General features: G+C 39.4%; 1 protein-coding gene across 1 annotated transcript; it reads left to right on the plus strand.

Moving 5' to 3' along the window:
• Positions 1-13,133: 13,133 nt before the first annotated feature.
• LOC113354269 lies at positions 13,134-16,761 on the plus strand. Its single transcript, XM_026597660.1, has 4 exons — positions 13,134-13,681; positions 13,966-14,592; positions 14,733-15,789; positions 15,940-16,761. Exons 1-4 carry the CDS (start codon positions 13,134-13,136, stop codon positions 16,759-16,761), a joined length of 3,054 nt encoding a protein of 1,017 aa, XP_026453445.1.
• The last annotated feature ends 4,323 nt before the right edge of the window (positions 16,762-21,084 follow it).

Raw genomic sequence — 21,084 nt, forward strand, 5'->3', positions numbered from 1 at the left:
CTATTCTTAATAGCGTTTCTTGTCTTCTACTGCGCTATTCTTATTGGCGTTCACATGGATTCCACGGACCCTTCCACAAAACCGTGGAACTCTGCTTGGATTTTCTGTGGAAGACCCCAACTTGGAAGCCACTAGACTTGACATTCCATGGTTTTTCCACACTTGGAATAGATTGGATTCCACCATAAGACTTGCTCTTAGAACCCTTGTTTTCCCTTTCCTTCAGTCTTTCTCTTTGAGTTGAGTTGATGTGAGAGATGCCTCAATAAACTTGTAGCTTCCAATTAATTTTGGGTAGAAGTTGTAAGTATTATAGAGAAGAACTTTGATTTTTGTTTCTTCCTTATTCTAAGGGTAGAAGAAGCTTAAATTGAAAGGTTAGTAATTCTATTTCATGGTGTTTTTGTTTCAATTTTACATTATTATTGCAAGTAGAAGTTTCACTTTACATTAGTCGGTATCAAGAGCTTTGGTTTCTTTTTTTGGGGAAATTGTGGAGAAGATTTTTACTATTAGCTTGGGGGTTTGAATCTTTGTGTGTGCTATTGTCAAATTGGGTTCATTCTCCTTGTGATTTCTATTAGAGGAAAAGAGTTAATCAAGGTGAAATTTCTATGAAAGAAGAATTAGAGGTCTTTAAGCATGAAGTGTTTGATGAAATGCAACAAAGAATGGATGTAAAATTTGAAGATTTTTTTTTAAGATTTGGTAACTTAAATATCCATCAAGATCAATATAAAACTCAACATCATCATTATGAAGAAGAAGTGACGGATGAGGAGACCACTTCTTTTGATAGTCATGTTCATCCACAAGGGAGACGACAAATGTTTGAAGAAAGACCGAGATACCACAATGTTACTACTTCAAACCGATGGGAAGGTGGACTCAAAGTTGATATTCCGGAATTCCATGGGGGTTTAGCTCCGGAAGAATTTGTTGATTGGTTAGCAACAGTTGAATAAATCTTGGATTTCAAGGAAGTGCCCGAAAATAAGAAGGTTGGGTTGGTTGCAACTAGATTTCGAGGAAGAGCCGGCGCTTGGTGGCAACAACTTAAACAAATGAGGTTGAGAAGAGGTCAAGCTAAAATTGAATCTTGGGTGAAGCTTAAGAAACATATGAGACTGGCATTTCTACCCCATAATTATACAAGACTTATCTATCAACAACTTCAAAATCTTAGGCAAGGGTCCAAGTCGATGAATGACTACACCAAAGAGTTCTATCAATTGATTGCAAGGAACGATATTAACGAAACGGAAGAACAACTTGTAGCAAGGTATATATGAGGTTTGAGAATGCAATATCAAGATACTTTAAACTTATTTCATATTTATTCGGTGTCGGAAGCTTATCAAAGGGCATTATCTTTGGAGAAGCAATATGCAAGGAGAGTTTCAATACCAATTGGAGTACTCACACTCAAGGAGGTGTTAAAAATACTACTTATCCAATTCCAACTAATCGAACTCCAACTACTAATGTTCCATCAAAATCCAATACTTCTCAACAAGTCTTTCAAGGTAAATGTAACAAGTGTGGAGACGAAGGACATAAAGCATATGATTGTAGGAAGAGTGTTCGTCCGAGGAAGAACTTACTTGTTCAAGGTGATCATGAAGGTGATGCATATTTGGATCTTATGGAGCCACCAATATTTGATAAATAACCCGACGAAGAAGTGGAAGATGAGTTTCTCACCGGTGACCAAGGACCATGTTTGGTTGTGTTGCGTAACTATTTTACTCCAAAACTCGATGAAGGTGATCGATGGCTACGCCACAACATTTTTCAAACGACTTGCACAATTGGTGGGAAAGTTTGCAAGCTTGTGATTGATTCGGGGAGTTGTGAAAATATCGTTTCCGAAGAAGTGGTTCGCAAGTTAAAGTTAGAGACAAAAGAACACCCTTCTCCATATTCTTTATCATGGCCTAACCAAGGAAGCGAGGTAAAAGTCACTAAACGTTGTCTCATTAATTTTTCTATTGGTAACAAATATGTAGACAAAGTTTGGTGTGATGTTGTTTTGATGGATGCATGTCATTTACTTCTTGGGCGACCTTGGCAATATGATCGGTTTGTGAATCATGATGGGAGAACAAATAACTATTCGTTCATGTGGAGCAATAAGAAGTTGACTCTTGTACCCAATCGTGAGCTTATGCCTAAGCCACAAATGGTGATGGTAAAAATATGCTTACTTATCACAAGTTCATCAAAGAGTTGGATGATTGGAGGTTTTCTATATACTTCATGTGAAAGAATCTACATCGTATGATTTTGTGTCACCGCTAGTCAAGCCAATTATCGAAGAATTTCAAGATGTTTTTCATACCGACTTACCGGATGCATTACCACTATTAAAAGATGTGCAACACCAAATTGATCTAGTACCCGGTACAAGTCTTCCCAACAAAGCCCACTACCGGATGAGTCCCAAAGAACATGAAGAATTACGTCGCCAAGTTGAAGAGCTTATAGCCAAAGGTTTTATAAGACCAAGTCTTATCCCTTGTGCGGTACCGGCCTTGTTAGTACCAAAGAAAGATGGTTCATGGCGTATGTGTGTGGATAGTAGGGAAATCAATAGAATCACATTGAAGTACCGATTTCCAATTCCTCGTTTGGATGACTTACTGGATCAATTAAGTGGAGCATGTGTTTTTAGCAAACTTGATTTTAAAATGGATATTATCAAATTCGTATCAAGGTGGGAGATGAATGGAAGACCGCTTTCAAGACTAGAGACGGTTTGTATGAATGGATGGTTATGCCATTTGGGCTCTCAAATGCTCCAAGTACATTTATGCGACTAATGAATCAAGTACTTCGGCCGTTGATTGGGAAGTGTGTGTTTGTTTACTTTGATGGCATACTTGTTTATAGTCCCAATATGGAATCTCATATACGTCACCTCCGTGAGGTTCTCATGATTTGCAGACACAACAATTTTATGCTATCTTGAAGAAGTGTGCATTCATGACCGATAAAATTTTGTTTCTTGGTTATGTGGTTAGTAAGGATGGGATTTAGGTAGATGAAGATAAAGTGGAATGTATAAGGAATTGGCCTAAGCCAAAAACTTTGTTTTATATTCGAAGTTTTCATGGGTTAGCTTCTTTTTATCGTCGATTCATTGCAAACTTTAGCGGAATCATGGCTCCAATAACCGAATGCATGAAGGGTGGAAAGTATTCATGGACTCAAGAAGCGGACGAAGCCTTTCAATTGATGAAAATAAAGTTAAGTACATCTCCAATCTTAATATTACCAAATTTTGATAAACCATTTGAACTTCATTGTGATGCTTCTAAACTGCGCAATGGGGCGGTTCTTAGTCAAGAAGGGAAACCGGTGGCATTTTATAGTGAAAAGTTAAATGGGGCAAGACTTGCATATAACACTTACGATGTTGAGTTTTATTCTATTGTCCAAGCACTCAAACATTGGCGACACTATCTTATTCACAAGGAGTTCATCTTATTTTTGGACCACATGGCATTGAAGCATATTAATTCTCAAGACAAGCTTTCTACTAGGCATGGTAAATGGACTTCTTATTTGCAATAATTCACTTTTTCCATCAAGTACAAGTCGGGTGTACAAAACAAGGTAGCGGATGCCTTGAGTCGACGTACTTCTCTTCTTACACAAATGCAGGCTTGTATTTTGGGATTCGATGACATCCGAGAGCTTTTAAAAGTTGATACTTATTTTGGTCCTCTTATGGTTGATGAAAGGTTACTACGTAATGGTGATTATGTTATTTTCGATGGGTACCTTTACTGTAAAAATTGTCTTTGCATTCTGGAATCAAGCTTAAGGTTGAAAATTATTAAGGAGCTTCATGATGAGGGGCATATGGGGACTACTCGTACTTGGAACTTGGTTTCGAAATCATACTTTTGGCTGGGAATGTGGAAGGAGATTCATCGATATGTGAAGAGATGTCATATATGTCAAGTATCTAAAGGAACGCCACTAATGTTGGATTATACATGCCACTTCCTATTCCTTCTCGTCCATGGGAAGATTTGAACATGGATTTCATCTTGGGATTAACGCGCACTCAAAGAGGTATGGATTCAATATTTGTAGTGGTAGATCGTTTTTCCAAAATGTCTCATTTCATTGCTTGTAAAAAGACAACGGATGCGGTCATGGTAGCTCAACTCTTTTTTAAAGAGATTTACCGTTACATGGTATTCTTTCTTCCACCGTCTCGGATAGAGATAGTCGTTTTGTGGGACACTTTTGGCGTACCTTATGGAAGTTGGTCAAAACCAATTTAAGTTTTAGCACCGCTTATCACCCTCAAACGGATGGACAAACCGAAGTGGTAAATCGTTCCCTAGGTAATATTCTTCGTTGCTTGGTTGAGGAGAATTTGAAGACATGGGACCAAGTTTTATGCAAGGCGGAATTTTCTTACGACCATGCGGTGAACCGGAGTAGTAGGTATTCACCATTCATGGTAGTGTACGGGTTCAATCCAAGAGTACCACTTGACTTGTCTTTAGTACCGGATTTGAAAAAGCCAAATGCTAAGGCGGAAGACTTTGTTTCCCAACTCCACCTTATACATGAAAGTACCCGAAATCATTTAGAAGCTTCATCAAGAAAATACAAGAACAAGGTTGATCGAAGGCCCGTATGGTTGAGTTTGAAGTAGGAGATCTTATTTATGCGGTTCTTACTAAAGACCGTTTCCCCGTAGGTGAATACAACAAGCTCAAGGCAAGGAAGATTGGACCACTTCCAATTGAAGAAAAGGTTAACAACAATGCACATCGCCTCAACTTACCAAGCTCCATTCGCACATCCGATGTGTTCAATGTAAAGCATTTGGTTCCATATTGGGGTGACAATGCTATGGAAGCCGATATTGTCAATTCGAGGGCGAAATTCTCTTATGTAGGGGAGGATGATGCATAGTGGTGTTCCACTTATACCCTTGCTAACATCTTTCTCTCTTTCCCCCCCTTTCTTTGGCTTTAATTTTTTTTTATCCTTTACCTTTACTATATGTTTTGAAACCCTAGCTCCACTCCCCTCATGTTTTGTTTTAAAAGAGACTTGGTTAGAACCCTTGTTTTCCTTTTCCTTCAATCTTTCTGTTTGAGTTGAGTTGATGTGAGGAGATGCTTCAATAAACTTGTAGCCTCCAATTAATTTTGGGTAGAAGTTGTAAGTATTATAGAGAAGAACTTTGATTTTTGTTTCATCCATATTCTAAGGGTAGAAGAAGCTTAAATTGAAAGGTTAGTAATTCTATTTCATGGTGTTTTTGTTTCAATTTTACATTATTATTGCAAGTAGAAGTTTCACTTTACATTAAATTGTAATAAGTACACAGAGGACAAAGTCACTTGATCATCAAGTTGTCCTTAACACGATAGTTCACCGGTACGCCTCAAAAATGAGTGATGCTAATACCTTCTGCTGAAGCCGTATCCAGGATAAAACTGCCCGCTACAAGTATTATAAGCACTACATGGTACTTGCCCACTCAACGAACTCAACAGCAAAACACAAATGTAAAAACCACACTGGGGGAGAAAAAAGAAGAGAAGAGGGATAGTACCATCTTCTAGACACATTTCTGAACGAGGAATTCGAGTTTTTTTAGATCGGATATTAAATTAAATTAGGAAGATGAATTACCACATATATATTTGTATAAAATTCTGGGTCAGATATTTTCAGATGTGATTACCTTCACATCCCTATTTAAAACTTTATAATTTTAGATAATAAAATCCGGTATCTCTATTCTGATAAGAATACTTTATGATATTTCGGATAAGAATTTAGTCGGATTTCAGATATTTCCAAACTACCATCCTTAATTCAGATACTTTAAATCATCTCTCTGCATCAAACCTCTAGTAGGTCTGAAGGATTGACCTAATTAACCATCCAATAACACTACAACTCTAGTTGTTAAAACACATTGATATATTAAAGTGCATCAATCTTATGAAAAACCAAATCGCACTGAAGTTTTTATCAAAAAAGTCTTGATTAACTCTCTCGAAAACCTTCGACATGTTAATTTTGACACCCAACCAAACCCTTTTTCCTTTTCCTTTCTTCATTCAGTGTACAATTTCATGAGAAAAAAATATGTTGTTTGCGGTTCTCCTCAAAAAGAGAAAGAAAAACTGACTGATACGGGTAATTACCTTATCCAGTAAACCTTCCTATTTGGGAGAAGTTTGGCTATGATCCTGCAAGAAGTACTGTAACTACCAGTGAGACTAAATTCACTTGGATCTTTGGGTGTTTTGGTTTTAGAGTTAAAAAAAGGGTTATTTGGTATTTGATACTTATATTTTGTCCAAAGTTAGTGTTTGGTCTAATATTTGTCCAACTTAGTGTTTGGTACCTGAAATGGACGTTGACTGTGATCGACTTGCTCAAGTCTAATTTAATAAAATCAACAATCTTATGTTATTTATTTAAACCGTTGTTCTTAGCTACAGGTGGACGGCTACAAACATTTAACCATATATTAGTCTTAATCTCCATGATTTATAAAGGGGGATACCAGTTCTACTAAGTGCTGATACCGTTTCATATAGGAAAAAAAATCCCAACGATCCTGGACGTTGGATCGATGAAATGGTATCAGAACTTAGTAGGACTGGTATCCCTTTATAATTCGTGTTAATCTCTTCTTCATCTTTCGTCTTCTTCATTTCCCACCGAAAACAACCACCATTTTTCTCCTTCACTACTTCAAGAAAACATAAGAGTTGTTGGTGGTCCAAATGATTTGTTTCTCCAAATTTTAGCTTGCCAATGACCAAGAAATAATATATGCTTAGATAGGTCTGCATCTATTCTTCTTCGTCTCTGAATAAAAAAAAGTCTAATTTTAGGGTTTTTATTTTTATTTTTCCCCAAAAATTCATTCATTTTTTTTTTATCAATTTACAACTGAAGATTATCCATGGAATGCAAAAACAATCAACAAGTTGGGATTTGTTCCCAATTCAGTATGTGAAAACAATCGACAAGTTCAACTTTGTTCCCAATTTTAGTATTAGGTTTTTTGTTACTTTGTTAGTGAAATTAGGGATTCCTGAGTATTTTTTGGGGGGTTTTGTTTTTGGGGTGTAAGGAATGCAGTACATTCGATGGATATAGATGAAACCGGTAATGAAAATAAGGAATTCATGATCTCATGCATTTGATGGTGGTGGTGGTGCCGTGAAGAGGTAATGAATCGGGTTTTGTTTAAATTAGATGTTTGTGCCGTGTATGATTAATTGGGTTTTTGCATATGTTTGATTAATGGGAACATTGTGGTTTCTATACTTATGTTTTGTTAATCAATGGGGTTTCTGCTTATGTTCAATAGTGAGGTTTCGGCAAAATGGAGGCGGAAGAAAAGAGTAGGGATTTAGGTCAATGGATATAACACCGTAGCCATAGGATTGATGCTTTTAGTAGAGCCGTTAGATCTAAGTCCCACTTCAAGGTATAATTGTAAACTCAATACTATTTATTTTATAAAATTATCTTTCAAAAACAAAACAAAAAATATTGTATAAAATTAATCAAATTCGGATCAATCGCAGTCAACTACGGTCAACGTCTATTTTAAGTACCAAACACTAAGTTGGACAAATGTTAGACCAAATACTAACCTTGGACAAAACATAAATACCAAACACCAAAAATGATAAATTTTATTCATATCTCGTAATAGATTTTTTGATAGAAGAATTGTTGAACCATTAAGACAACAATGTCATTTGTGTGAGAGGAAATATTTTAAAGAAAATCTACGATGAAGACAAATGTAGAAGTGAAAAAGGTGATATAGAGTTAAGGGACAAAATTGTACCCACATAATTAATGATTTCCATAAGTACCTCAACGAAGATATCAATTCCAACAGAATATAAGGGCCAAGAACGGTGATGATTTCCTCTGTTCAACCATTCTAAAAATTCTTAAGCGCTAAGTCCTTTCATATAAGGCTAAGAAAAATGGGCGAAGGATCTCCGGAAAGACAAATCAAATCACCCTGAAAGGCTAAAAAAACTAAGATGGATAAAAAAATTGAGGAGAAAGGCTAAACTTGTATTAAAAGAAAGAAAGATACATGAAGTAAAAGCACCACCTAGTGCAACCAAACCAAAAGCCAGGTTCAAGAAACCAAGAGATCAAAGCTAAAAGCAACAAAGAAAAGAAAAAGTATGAAAACTAGATAAAACAAGCTACAAAGAACATAAGAACACGACATCAATGTCTCTTTTTAGAAAGAATTCTTTGTCCCCCTGCCAAGATGTTCATTGTTAGCCTCATCATTTACCCCAAATGTTTTGTGCTCCCTCTTTTTCTTATATTTTTGATAACTCTCACCTAATATGTCCATTAAGCTTTTGAAGAAGGTTATAGGTTCCTCCTTCATAAGCCCATTACACACTCATAACGGAGCAGAAAACTCAAAGGTTTTTCTTCTTCACATTTTTATTATTAGTCATGGGGACCCAAAGAGTTGAATCTTTAGCAACCTTGTCTACCTTTTAATTTCAACATCAAATTTTTTAGAAGGTTCTTCACCCGTCTGAATAGCATCCTCAACTAAAATTTCTTCTTATGTAAAGGCCTCCCACTATTTTTTGGAGCATCTTCTCTAATATCTTCCCTTACATTTTCATCTCGTGAAAATAAAACTTCAAAAGGACTCAGATTGCAAGTAGCAACTTGTTTGGATTATATCGCTTTCTACTTGAGTTCTTCTTTAGTTTGGTGTTGGTTGTCCACTGCTTAGTAGAAGGATTAGAAGATAATCCATCCCCATCCATCACACTTAAACTTCATAAGGTTCACAATTTACAGTTGGAGAAATAATTTTCATTGAAGATTTCCCTCTATCCACAATTGAAGGTTTTTCTCTATCCATAATTGCAATTGAATCCGTATATTTATGTTTATACCCTAATATTTTACACTAGAAATGGGATTACTAGGGCTTAATATACTCCTCTTATTACCCAATTATGGCTAACTAGGCCTCACTAGAACAATACAAAGAAGCTCATGTGCAAAGATCCAAATCAAGCAAAGGAGATGACACATCTACACTGACACGTCAACAGTGCCACGTCAGCAGTGCTACGTTACCAAAATAAACCCATCAGAGAGTGCCATGTCAGCATGAAGTGCCACGTCTGATATGACACGTCAGCGGTGTGGTGCCACGTCAACATAAAATACAGTCAACAATCCACTGTATGATGACATCAGCATCCAGCTGGGAAGTGGCGTCAACATGACGTCAGCAGATGCTGATGCCAACAGGATATTTCGTTACTGTCTTTAACACCGTCAGCATATACCGTTAATGTTTAGACACCGTCAGTTAAATCTAACGTCGTCAACGAGTAAGCCAATTAAGACCGTCCGAGGTAACGCCGTCATGACGTCGTTAACAGCGTCACAATGACGTCATCCGTCAGTATCACCGTCATCTTCTCCGGCAGCGTCGTCATATCCGGCAACGTCATTGACGGCATCGGAAGCAGCAATATGTTACCGGCGTCCATTGTCGGCGACCTGACCCGGCGGCCATTATCGGCGACGTTTCTCCGACTGGCATGTCTCAGTACTTCGCGCTCAACTTATTACCATGGTCCCTGGATTTTTCCGTCCCGCTACTTTATACTACTGGATGTTTACACCCTCCGACCCGAGCCGAGTTGGCTCGTCCAACCGAGTTGCTAACCGAGCCAAGCCAATGGCTCGGTGGATTTTTCTGCCCAATGCTATTAGTCTTTCGGATATTTCCGCCCCTCTGCATGGGATGGACTATTTCACCTGTTTGCTTGGGCTTGGTCAATTACTCTCTATGGTGGCTTAGTTCCATAACCCTAGAGGAAGTTTCTGGAAACAGGGAATATTCTGGAACATTCCAGGAGGCATGCAGGACCAGTTATTACATGAGGCATGTAGAACCAGTTATTACATGAGGCATGCAGGGCCAGTTATTACAGGAGGCATGCAGGGCCAGTTATTGCAATTCATGCCTGCCTCAAAAACGAAAATTTGTAACATATAAATGGATGGTTTACAACCCTAAATGGTAAGTAATCTTCTCTACACAAACCCTTGTGAAAAACTCTACCTAACTTAAGCATCAGAGGGTTTTTTGCAGGTACCCCCCAACACTGTTCGGCGCGGATACGATGTGGTCGGGCCGCATACTCAAAGTATGTGGCCCCTTTTCTTTTTTTTTGACACGTATATAAAGTAAAAAATAAAGTGAAAAACAGTTTTATTACAAAAGTATTTAACTAACTTTTTTTATTTAACTTCCTATTTTTTCTCAAAAACTGAATGTTTTGCGGGGATTTGGAGGGACAGGGTTTAAATTTATATACGTGTTAGAAAAATAAAGGGACCGTATACTTTGAGTATGCGGTCCGACCACATCGTAGCCGGGGCGAACACTGTTCACGTGGAGAGAAAGGCAACGGTTCGATCATCAACAAATCACCATCAGATTCGTGTTTGGAGGTGAAACTATTTTACCTTACAAACATTGGCGCCGACCAAGGGGAATCGAGAAAACATAATCGTGTTTTCCCAAATCGAGCTATGGCAGTAGTCAAACAAACTGCGCGAATGGTCGATTAGGATAGAAATCCTCGACAACACAGGAGACACGAAGCTGAAAGGCACGAGATTGAGGTTCAGTCAGCACCGATAGTACCCACTGGAAACAGACAGGGTCGAGATCGTGTTCATAACAGAACCACAGATCATGGTCATGATCGAGATCGCTTTCGTGACAGAACCACATATCATGGTCAGGATCGAGATCGTGTTCGTGACAGAACCCCAGTTTGAATAATCGGAGGAGCGAAAAAAGACAAATGATCGAAGAAAAAGGGATGGATGTTGACTCCATACCTGATGAAGTAAACTCACGAGTTCGAGCAGACAGAGGGCTTGTATTCGGCATCCCATCTAGGAGGAATAACGATCGACATGACATGCGAGATGGACGAACTGCGACTCCTAGTACGGAGGAGGAACTGTTGCGTCGTCAGCTGTATGAGGTTGAGAAAGAGAACGCTCTCCTGATATTAGAATGTGAAAACCAGTCTCGACCAAATGACTGGTAATATGAACAACCAGAAGGGTCGGTATGTATGGGAGCGTCTTGGAAGTCAAGTTAGCCCGCGAGATGTAGACCAAAACAGAGAAGTGATCGATCTTGATAGACTAGAGAAAAATCTATTTGTCACTGGAGATCTACCTAGACGAAGGCGTGTATGATACCGGTGAGCAGTGACCCGAGCACGGCCAACTACAACTCAGCAGAGTACGGCCAGAACTACCACCCGCTCAAAGCGTCTCAGGAATGACGAAGATGAGGTTCGAGATCGGCACGTTAAGAGAGAATTTTCTCACGACTACTATGCTCGTTCGGAGAAAGGCATAGATGGAAAAAGAATAAGATCCAAAGTTGATATTCCAGAAGATCGGGACTATGAGCATGAAGATAGTTCCTCTGATGGCGACGTAAGCGCAATAACGGATGCTCGCCTCTGCAAGATGATCGAGAAAGTAATGTCGAAAAAGCGCTCCAGAGAGGAAAAGATAGACAGGTTGCATCGAGCCCGCAGGAGCTCCTTTTCAAACTGAATATCAGAGTATTCCTGACGCCAATGAATTTTCAAGTTCCCAAGATGCCAGAATTCGATGAGAAAACATATGATCCAGATCAGCATGTTTTACATTATGAAACTTCCATGACTATGTGGAAGTACAACGATGAGTTGATGTGTAAGATGTTTCCACGGTCACTGATTGGTGGAGCAATAACTTGGTTCAATCATCTTCCGGCACAGTCGATCGCGACTTACCATAAGCTGGTTGAAGAATTTTGCACTCACTACAAATACAACAGACGTGATCGAAAGGGATGCCACGCATTGTTCCTTCTTGGAATTCGGAAGGAGGAAAGCATCAGGTAGTTTACTCGACGCTTCAAGCAAGAGTTGGCCGATGTGTATGGTGCCAACGATCAGGTCATCATTGCGGCTTACAAACAGGCATACCAGTATGATCAAAGACGTATATACGATTCCTTGGTCAAGAGACCACCAAAGACTCTGGAAGAACTGTATGATCGAGAAGAAGAATACGCTCGAGTTGAGGATGATTCCAAAGCTCGAGAGACAAGAGAAGTTAACATATCATCCAATCATCCAAATGATGGGAAGAAAGACAAGTCAAAGAACCATTCGAGTGGGCAGCATAATGATCGAGGTGAAGTTCGAGAGAAAAATCAAGGGGAATGAATGGAAACTGGATATCAGAAACATCATGATATGAAGCTGACACCATTGAATATACGACTTACAGAGTTGTATGAGAAAATAAGCAAGGATTTGAGCACTCCACGGCCTTTGCCACGTGATAAACGTGATAAAAGCAAATACTGCAATTATCATAAGGACGTTGGTCACAAGACTGAGAATTGTCGCTCCTTACTGATGGAATTCCAGCGAATGATAGACGCTAGAAAGCTACAAGAGTACGTGAAAAGGGATTTTGGGAAAGGTTCGGGACAATTTTGCACAACACATGTGATTAATGCATATGCGATTAATGTCATTCATGTCAGGATACATTCAATGACCAGACGGGCATCAGAAGATGATACCGGGAGAAAGCTCATGCAATTAAAGGAATGGTACGTGACAAATCACATTGATTTTGTCCGTGGAAATTGAGTATAAATTCTGGAGCTTGGATGCAAAAAGATCGAGTTTTCTGAAGCAGACATGATAGGCGTATATGCTCCCCACAATGATATTATTGTTATAACAGCTTGGATTGGCATGTTCCGTGTACACAGTATTCTAGTGGATACGGGAAGCTGAGTGAGTGTGTTGTTTTCAGGAGCGTATTCCAATATGAATCTCTCGTACAACTTGATCGAGGAGGACGAAAATCCAATTATCGGATTCAGTGGTGAAGTTACAAAGGCGATTGGGAAAATAAAGATGCCTATAACAATGGCTGACAAGTCCGTTTTAGGCAGTTTCCTGTTGCTGGATTGTCGAGCTCCCTATAATGCGAGCGTAGGACGAGACTAGATGCATGCGATCGGTGCAGTCACATCCTCGTATCATCAATACCTGAAGTTTATTACCCCTGAAGGGGTCGTGAAGGTTAGAAGCGACCATATGGCCGCCCACAAGTGTCACGAGAATGCTATGGATGAATACAGAAAATCAGAAGTTAGCGGGAACCAGATCCTGCGAGTCGAACAAAAATTGCAATTACAGAATCCTCTCCGTCGAGAATCATATATGGGAGAGGACGCGGCTGAACCCCCAACGGTTGAGAAACTGATTGAGGTCCAGATTGGGGATGAGAAGCACAAAACCATGTTCATAGGGGCAGACCTACCCGCGCACGAACGCGATGGTTTGATTACATTGCTAAGGGTGAACGCTGACGTTTTCGCATGGAGTTTTGCTGAAATGCCTGGGATAGATCCGTACGTAGCCTGCCACAGGCTAAATATCGATGACAAGTTCCATCCAGTTCGTCAGAAAATTAGGAATATGGCACAAAGCAAAAAATATATGGAGTTGCTGCAGAAATTGAGAAGTTGTTGGAAGCAGGCTTTATACGACCGGTACAGTATCCACGATGGTTGTCCAATGTCGTACCGGTTCCAAAGAAGAATGGTAAAATTCGTGTCTGTATCGATTTTACTGATTTGAATAAAGCATGTCCGAGTGATCCGTACCCACTTCCGTGGATCATAGTTTTGGTGGATGCAACCTCAGGGTACGGAAGACTGTCATTCATGGACGGTTTTTAGGGGTATAACCAAAAACCTTTGTTCGAGGGAGATCAAGAGCATACTGCCTTTGTGACTGGCAGAGGAGTTTACTGCTATACTGTAATGTCGTTCAGGCTAAATAACGCAGGGGAGACCTATCAACATTTGGTAGATCATATGTTCAAAGATTTGATTGGGAAGACGATGGAAGTATATATCGACGATATGGTAGTGAAATCTAAGCAAAAAGAGTCTCACTTTCTCGATCTACAGAAGACGTTCGATATCTTGAAGAGACACCGTATGAAGCTCAATCCATCAAAATGTTCATTCGGGTTATCCTCGGGAAAGTTCCTTGGGTACTTGATGACGCACAGAGGTATCGAGGAGAATCCGGAGCAAATCATAGCCATCAGAGAGATGCCATCCCCAAGAAAAAATAAGGAGGTCCAGAAACTAGCAGGACAATTAGCAGATTTAAATCGTTTCATTTCACGCTCGTCAGATCGATTCAAACCATTCTTTGTCGTTTTGAAGAAAGCGGTGAATTTTGGTTGGACAGATGATTGCAAAAGAGCTTTTAATAAAATCAAACAATATTTGTCAACCCCTCCGGTATTGGTGAGTCAAAAGACTGGGAAACCTATCAGAGTTTATCTGGCTACAACGGAACACGATGTAAGCTCAGTGCTGTTTGCTACTGATCCACATGAAAAGCCTGTTTACTTCGTCAGTAAATTTTTGACAGCGGCGGAAACACGGTATATTTTTTTTTTGGAAAGATAGCACTTGCAATGTTGCATGCATCTCGTCGCCTAAAACCATATTTCCAAGGGAGACAGATCATAGTCTACTCTGAATATCCGCTAAAGAGAATCCTGGAACGTGCTGATAATTCCAGCCGACTAGCCATATGGTCGAATTTTCTGGGGGCGTATGAAATCAAGTACGAAACCAGAACGACAGAGAAGGGACACGCTCCAGCTGCACTGTTAGCAGATTTCCCTGTAGACGACATAGAAACAGTTACCGAAGAAGAAAAGTTGTTGAACAAACCCATAGAGTCAACCACTAATCATACTGGAGGCGAGTCCGCAATGGAGATTAGTACACCTGAGCCACTATGGACTGTGTTTACTGATGGGTCATCAAATTTTGGTGGAGCCGGGGTTGGATGTGTCATCCTTACTCCCGAAGGTTCAATGATCGAGAAAGCGACTAGATTAGGCTTTCGAGCATCAAACAATGAAGCTGAATATGAATCATCAATTACCGGTTTAAAAGCTGTCAAACAGTTAGAAGCGAAGAACGTGAAGCTGGTAACTGATTCTATGCTAGTAGTTAACAAGTTTCTGGGGACCTACAGAGCCAATGAAGAGAGGATGGCCCTATATTTAGATCATATGAGAGAGCTGGTAAATGAATTCGACCAATTCTCTATTGGGAAGAGACAACGGTTGGAAAACAGGCACGCAGATGCTTTAGCATATCTGTCTTCCGCAGTCGAAAATGATATCACTCATTTCGTTGTAGTAGATTTCCAAGAGTTACCTAGCATCTCCGACAACCACTTTGTTCTGTCTCTCGGACACGCTACTGTGGGCGAGAGGGTAACTACTTCAGCACAAGAACATGTCAAAAACGTTGACAGCAATATAGATGTTGACAGTCCAGTGATAGACGATTCAGGCAATCCTGCTGAAAACGCTTCAGACTGGCGTCAACCTTATATTCGGTATTTGACAACCAGTGAACTTCCAGAAGATGAGAAACTCGCTTCAAAAGTGAAAAAGAATGCATGGAGATATTCAATGATCGAGGGACAGTTATACCGCAAACATGTAGCTTTGGAGCCATTCTTGCGATGCATATTAGCCGAGGAAGGACAACAGATATTGGCAGAGGCTCATGAAGGAATATGTGGCAACCATTCTGGAGGGCGCAGTCTCGCGCACATGGTACTTACCCAGGGGTAATTCTGGACATACATACAGAAAGATGCTAAAGAATACGCGCAGAAGTGTGTGCCATGCCAAGATCACGCTCCAATTCGTAAAAGGCCTGCCAACGAATTGCATCCAGTTTTTAGTCCCTGGTCGTTCAATAAGTGGGGACTAGACATCGTCGGACCACTCCCCCGAGCTCCTGGAGGAGTGAAATATGTACTCGCCGCAACTGATTATTTTACAAAATGGGTTGAGGCAGCGGCATTGGTATATGTTACTAGATACGACGTAAAAAGGTTCATATGGGAGAGCATCGTCTGCAGATTTGGAATCCCACACGAGCTGGTGTCAGACAATGAAAAGAAATTCGATTCCGGAGTGATCAAAGAATTCTGCGAGAACCTGAACATTCGCCATAACTTTTCTGCTCCATATTATGCTCAAAGCAATAGGCAGGCGGAAGCAACAAACAGTATTATTATGGACAATCTCAAGAAAAGGCTAGAAAAGGCGAAGGGAAAGTGGACAGAGGAGTTCCCTGGAGTCTTATGGTCTTACCGGACAACCCCAAAAATATCCATTGGATTCTCCCCATTCACATTGGCTTATGGAACAGAGGCAGTCATACCCACCGAGGTACATCTTAAGACTACCAAGACTCGTGCTGTCAAATCTGGAAGCAACAACAACATAATGGCTTTAGATAAAGAGTTGTTGGAAGAACAAAGAGAAACAACCTTACAGCAGTTGGTTCGATACCAGCAGGAAATCAAGTTGAGCTATGATCGTAAAGTCAGAGAACGATCATTCAAACCAGGGGAATATGTCTTGAAGAAAATCCGAGCAACCACAATGGAACCAAACTGTGGAAAGCTCGGAGAAAACTGGGAAGGTCCATACATAGTGGACATGCCAGCATCTCGTGGCTCCTACTACCTAAGGAACCTCGATGGTACTCAAGATTCAAAACCAAGGAAGCCATGAAATTCGTTCCACTTGAAGAAGTTTTATCATTAGCTAAATTCGCATAGGAGTAGCTTCGTTCAAATCCTATGGTGCTGCACTCTTTTTCCTTTATGATGGTTTTATCCCACTGGGTTTTCCACGCAAAGGTTTTAATGAGGCAGTTTTTGTTGGACGGCAGGTACTTATCTTGTTATTCATATTCAGATATTTAATTCAATATTATTTGAGTATTCCACATTCTATCAAAATTGTTTGTGTTTAATTATAAGCTGCTGCGGATGTTTTGAATCCACAGTCCTTCTCAAATGACAAAACAGTGCAATTCGAGCATGTTGTCAACAACATCTTGCAAATAGGGTGAACGCTAAGTTCGAGCAGGTCCACCCTATTCCAAAATACCCCCATCATATGGGACGATAGCAAATGTGGCAAATATTTTCTCCTGTCCAGGCATGGGAAAATGTACACATCTCAACTCTGCGCGCATCTTGAATAGTAGGATTGTCCCCCTGCGCGAATTCAAGATAGCAAAAAAACTCATTTTCATTCCATGCGCGAGCAAAGTGCAGCAAGGAAGTGCACCCTTGCGCGAGCATTGAGCAGCATGACATAAACGATATACTGGGGGCGAGTTTTATATCACCTCAATTACCTGGGGGCGAGTTGCATAACACTCCATAACACACTTGAGGGCGAGTTATGCAACACTCCAACATGATGAGAATTCAGTCGCTAGCAGAATTGGGGAACCCGAACTTCTTAACCCATAACAAGTTATGGATTAAGAGGGGGAGATGTTTGTACCCTAATATTTTACACTAGAAATGGGATTACTAGGGCTTAATATACTCCTCTTATTAGCCAAGTATGACTAACTAGGCCTCACTAGAACAATACAAAGAAGCCCATGTGCAAAGATCCAAATCAACCTAAGGAGGTGACACATCTACACTGACACGCCAGCAGTTCCACGTCAGCATGAGATGCCACGTCACCAAAATAAACCCATCAGAGAGTGCCAAGTCAACATGAAGTGACACGTCTGCAGTGACACGTCAGCGGTGTGGTGCCACGTCGGCAGCAAATACAGTCAGCAGTCCACTGCATGATGACGTCAGCAGCCAGCTGGGTAGTGACGTCAGCAGATGCTGATGCCGACAGGATATTTCGTTATCGTCTTTAACACCGTCAGCATACATCGTTAATGTTTAGACACCGTCAGTTAAATCTAACGTCATCAACGAGTAAGCCAATCAAGACCGTCCGAGGTAACGCCGTCATGACGTCGTTAACAGTGTCACAATGACGTCATCCGTTAGTATCACTGTCATCTTCTCCGGCAGAGTCGTCGTCTCCGGAAACGTCAACGTCTCCGGCATCGGAAGCAGCAATAGGTTTTCGGCGGCGTTTCTCCATCCGGCATGTCTCAGTACTTCGCGCTCAACTTATTACCATGGTCCCTGGATTTTTCCGCCCCGTTACTTTATACTGCTGGATGTTTACACCCGCCAAGCCGAGTTGGCTCGTACAACCGAGTTGCTAACCGAGCCAAGCCAATGTCTCGGTGGATTTTTCAGCCCAATGTTATTAGTCTTTCGGATATTTTCGCCACTCTGCGTGGGCTTGGACTATTTCACCTATTTGCTTGGGCTTGGTCAATTACTCTCTATGGTGGCTTAGTTCCATAACCTTAGAGGAAGTTTCTGGAAACAGGAAATGTTGTGGAATTCCAGGAGGCATGCAGGAGCAGGACCAGTTATTACAGGAGGCATGCAGGGCCAGTTATTGCAATTTATGTCAGGAGGCGTGCAAGGCCAGTTATTGCAATTCATGCCTGCCTTGAAAACGGAAATTTGTAACATATAAATGGATGGTTTACAACCCTAAATGGTAAGCAATCTTTTGTACACAAACCCCTGTGAAAAACTCTAGCTAACTTAAGCATTAGAGGGCTTTTTGCAGGTACCCCCCAACACTGTTCACATGGAGAGAAAGACAGTGGTTCGATCATCAACAAATCACAATCAGATTCGTTTTTGGAGGTGAAACTATTTTACCTTACAAACAATTTATTGCTCTTTGGAACCCATATGATCTTCAATTTACCTACATTGCTAGAAATGCACTTTGCACCGATATGATCAAACTTGTACAATGAGATCATGGAAAAGATTCCATGGATATTCTTTCCTCACTTCAGGCCTTTCATTTTCGATTTAATATGGAAGAACAATTTACATCTATTTCTGCATACACTCTAGCATATGACATCCTAGTTTCATAACGGTTTACGAATCAACCATAATTGGTTTTCCGACTATACTAGTTAGTCTTGCAAATCCCATATCATTCCATAGATGAAGTGGAATACCTATAAAATTCATCTAAATAGGGACATAGTTTATAACTCCATTTTGCTACTCAATAAAGGGAGAGCAAGGTTTATTGATGAGAAACCTACTAGCAATGTGAACGTAGCATATCTCTAAAATTCTAGCTTTGTCTTCTTCATTCACAAATTTAAAGAAATATGTTTTTTCACCATAGATCGACATTGAGAAATCAACCTTAGTATTCCATAAAGATTTTAACTTAGTCTTTAATAAATGAAAACGATAGTTTTGTACCTATAAAATATCCAACAATAAATAATTCACAAACCTTAACCGACAAGTTAACACCTGATGAAAAACAACTCTTGATTCACCATCAATCGGATTAGTATCTTCAAAATTTAGGTTCAAAGAAGTTATAGAAGCACTGGGAGAATGATATCGTCCTAACCAGCATAAACTATGGTTTTGTGCCGAAACATTGTTTCCCCATGAGAAATATTCGATGAAACTTTTAATTTAGCAAATTAGATGACTCAAGATTGACATCTTCGATCACAAAAAGATTTGAGGTGTTTTCTCTCTGAAAATTGAGCGGATGAGGGGATGAATCCATCCATGAAGAATATGAAAAAGAAGAATAAACCTTTAAAAATTTGCATCTAAAATCCACCAAGAAGACTAAATTGGAAGGTAAGAGCTTTAAATAGAAAAAAAATAATGATAATCCTATGGTGAAATAATACCGTTACTATGAGTATGTAACACCAAACTAATTACCTGACAAGAGACATCAATGAAAGTGATAAGCTAATAATAAAAGGCATGGAAATTGCCGAAGAAGAAAAAGGTAGAAGGAAGTAAAATATACAACCAAAGAACCATAAATAAAAATATCACAAAGCAAAGAAAAAAAAATTTCCAAATAAAAGAAAAACCGAAGTTAAGATCGAGCTTCCAAAACTGATTGAATCGGTAACTGATATCCTGATAAGTTTTGTGAGAACTTGAAGAAATGGAGTTAAATTTTTTTATCTTGGAATAATGTTTCTAACAAGTTAGGTTTGTTAATATATGATGCGTATAGAACATCTATTTTTTATCTTAGACATTTTACTTTATTTTTAACTAGAATATAACCCATGCTGTAACGACGCGGCTCGATAATAATTAATTTCATATGTTCTAATCTTGATTCGTTTCGTTCCTCTATAGTTATTAAATAACATGACAATTGATTCCAGTTTTTTTTTATTGTCACGTGTTTTAACAGAGTTTATTTTAACATTAAAACGATCAAAAATGTTTTATATTTTATGAATGTTATTTGTTTTGTGTCGTTACAGAGTTAACATAATATGTTATTGCTCACCAATACTCTCCACCACCACCAAACTGTATGGTACCATTTTTTTTCGCCATCACCACTTAGTGGTAGAGCCAAAGGTCGACTAACCTAACTTTAGTCCCTTTAAAATTTAATTGCTACGTAATAATCTTTAATTTTATCCGGTAAATAGTACTTTGTCCATCTATATTTAATGTTTATTCCACCAAAGTTCACATGTTTTTTTTATTTAAAAAATGTCAATTTCTGACTCCGCCACTGTCACCATCACTACCGCCCAACCCCTGTAGGTTATTGAACGTAATTGTAATTTTCAATCACAAAAGCCATGTATGAGATTTAGATTGAACAAAAGGTCGTCAATTAATTGTTTTATTATTTTTTTTCCCATGTAATATTTTCTTTTCTATTACAATCAATTTTATTCTAACATAAAAAAATCATGATTTATACGATATGTTACAAAAGATAGCATGGGTACCATTTGGGTGATCCAATAACGATCATGAACATTGTGTCTTATTGATGTCATACCTGGAATATATGGTACCTGCCGTTACCAATAGTTATGTTTATGCCATATCCAAAAAAAGTCATTCAAGAGATGAAATTTGAGAGAAAAATTCACCCAACAACAAGCTTTTTGTCAAATATTAGCAA

The sequence above is a fragment of the Papaver somniferum genome, chromosome 1 (assembly GCF_003573695.1).
Source record: "Papaver somniferum cultivar HN1 chromosome 1, ASM357369v1, whole genome shotgun sequence".
Lineage (NCBI taxonomy): Eukaryota > Viridiplantae > Streptophyta > Magnoliopsida > Ranunculales > Papaveraceae > Papaver > Papaver somniferum.

Bases quoted from the DNA above. Each gene is read 5' to 3' on its own strand.
- LOC113354269 (XM_026597660.1), top strand. From the start codon at position 13,134: ATGCATGCGATCGGTGCAGTCACATCCTCGTATCATCAATACCTGAAG. The intron at 13,682-13,965 runs GTACAGTATCCA...AATGTCGTTCAG, and splicing joins AAGCAGGCTTTATACGACCG to GCTAAATAACGCAGGGGAGA. The intron at 15,790-15,939 runs GTACTTACCCAG...TCGTTCAATAAG, and splicing joins GGCGCAGTCTCGCGCACATG to TGGGGACTAGACATCGTCGG.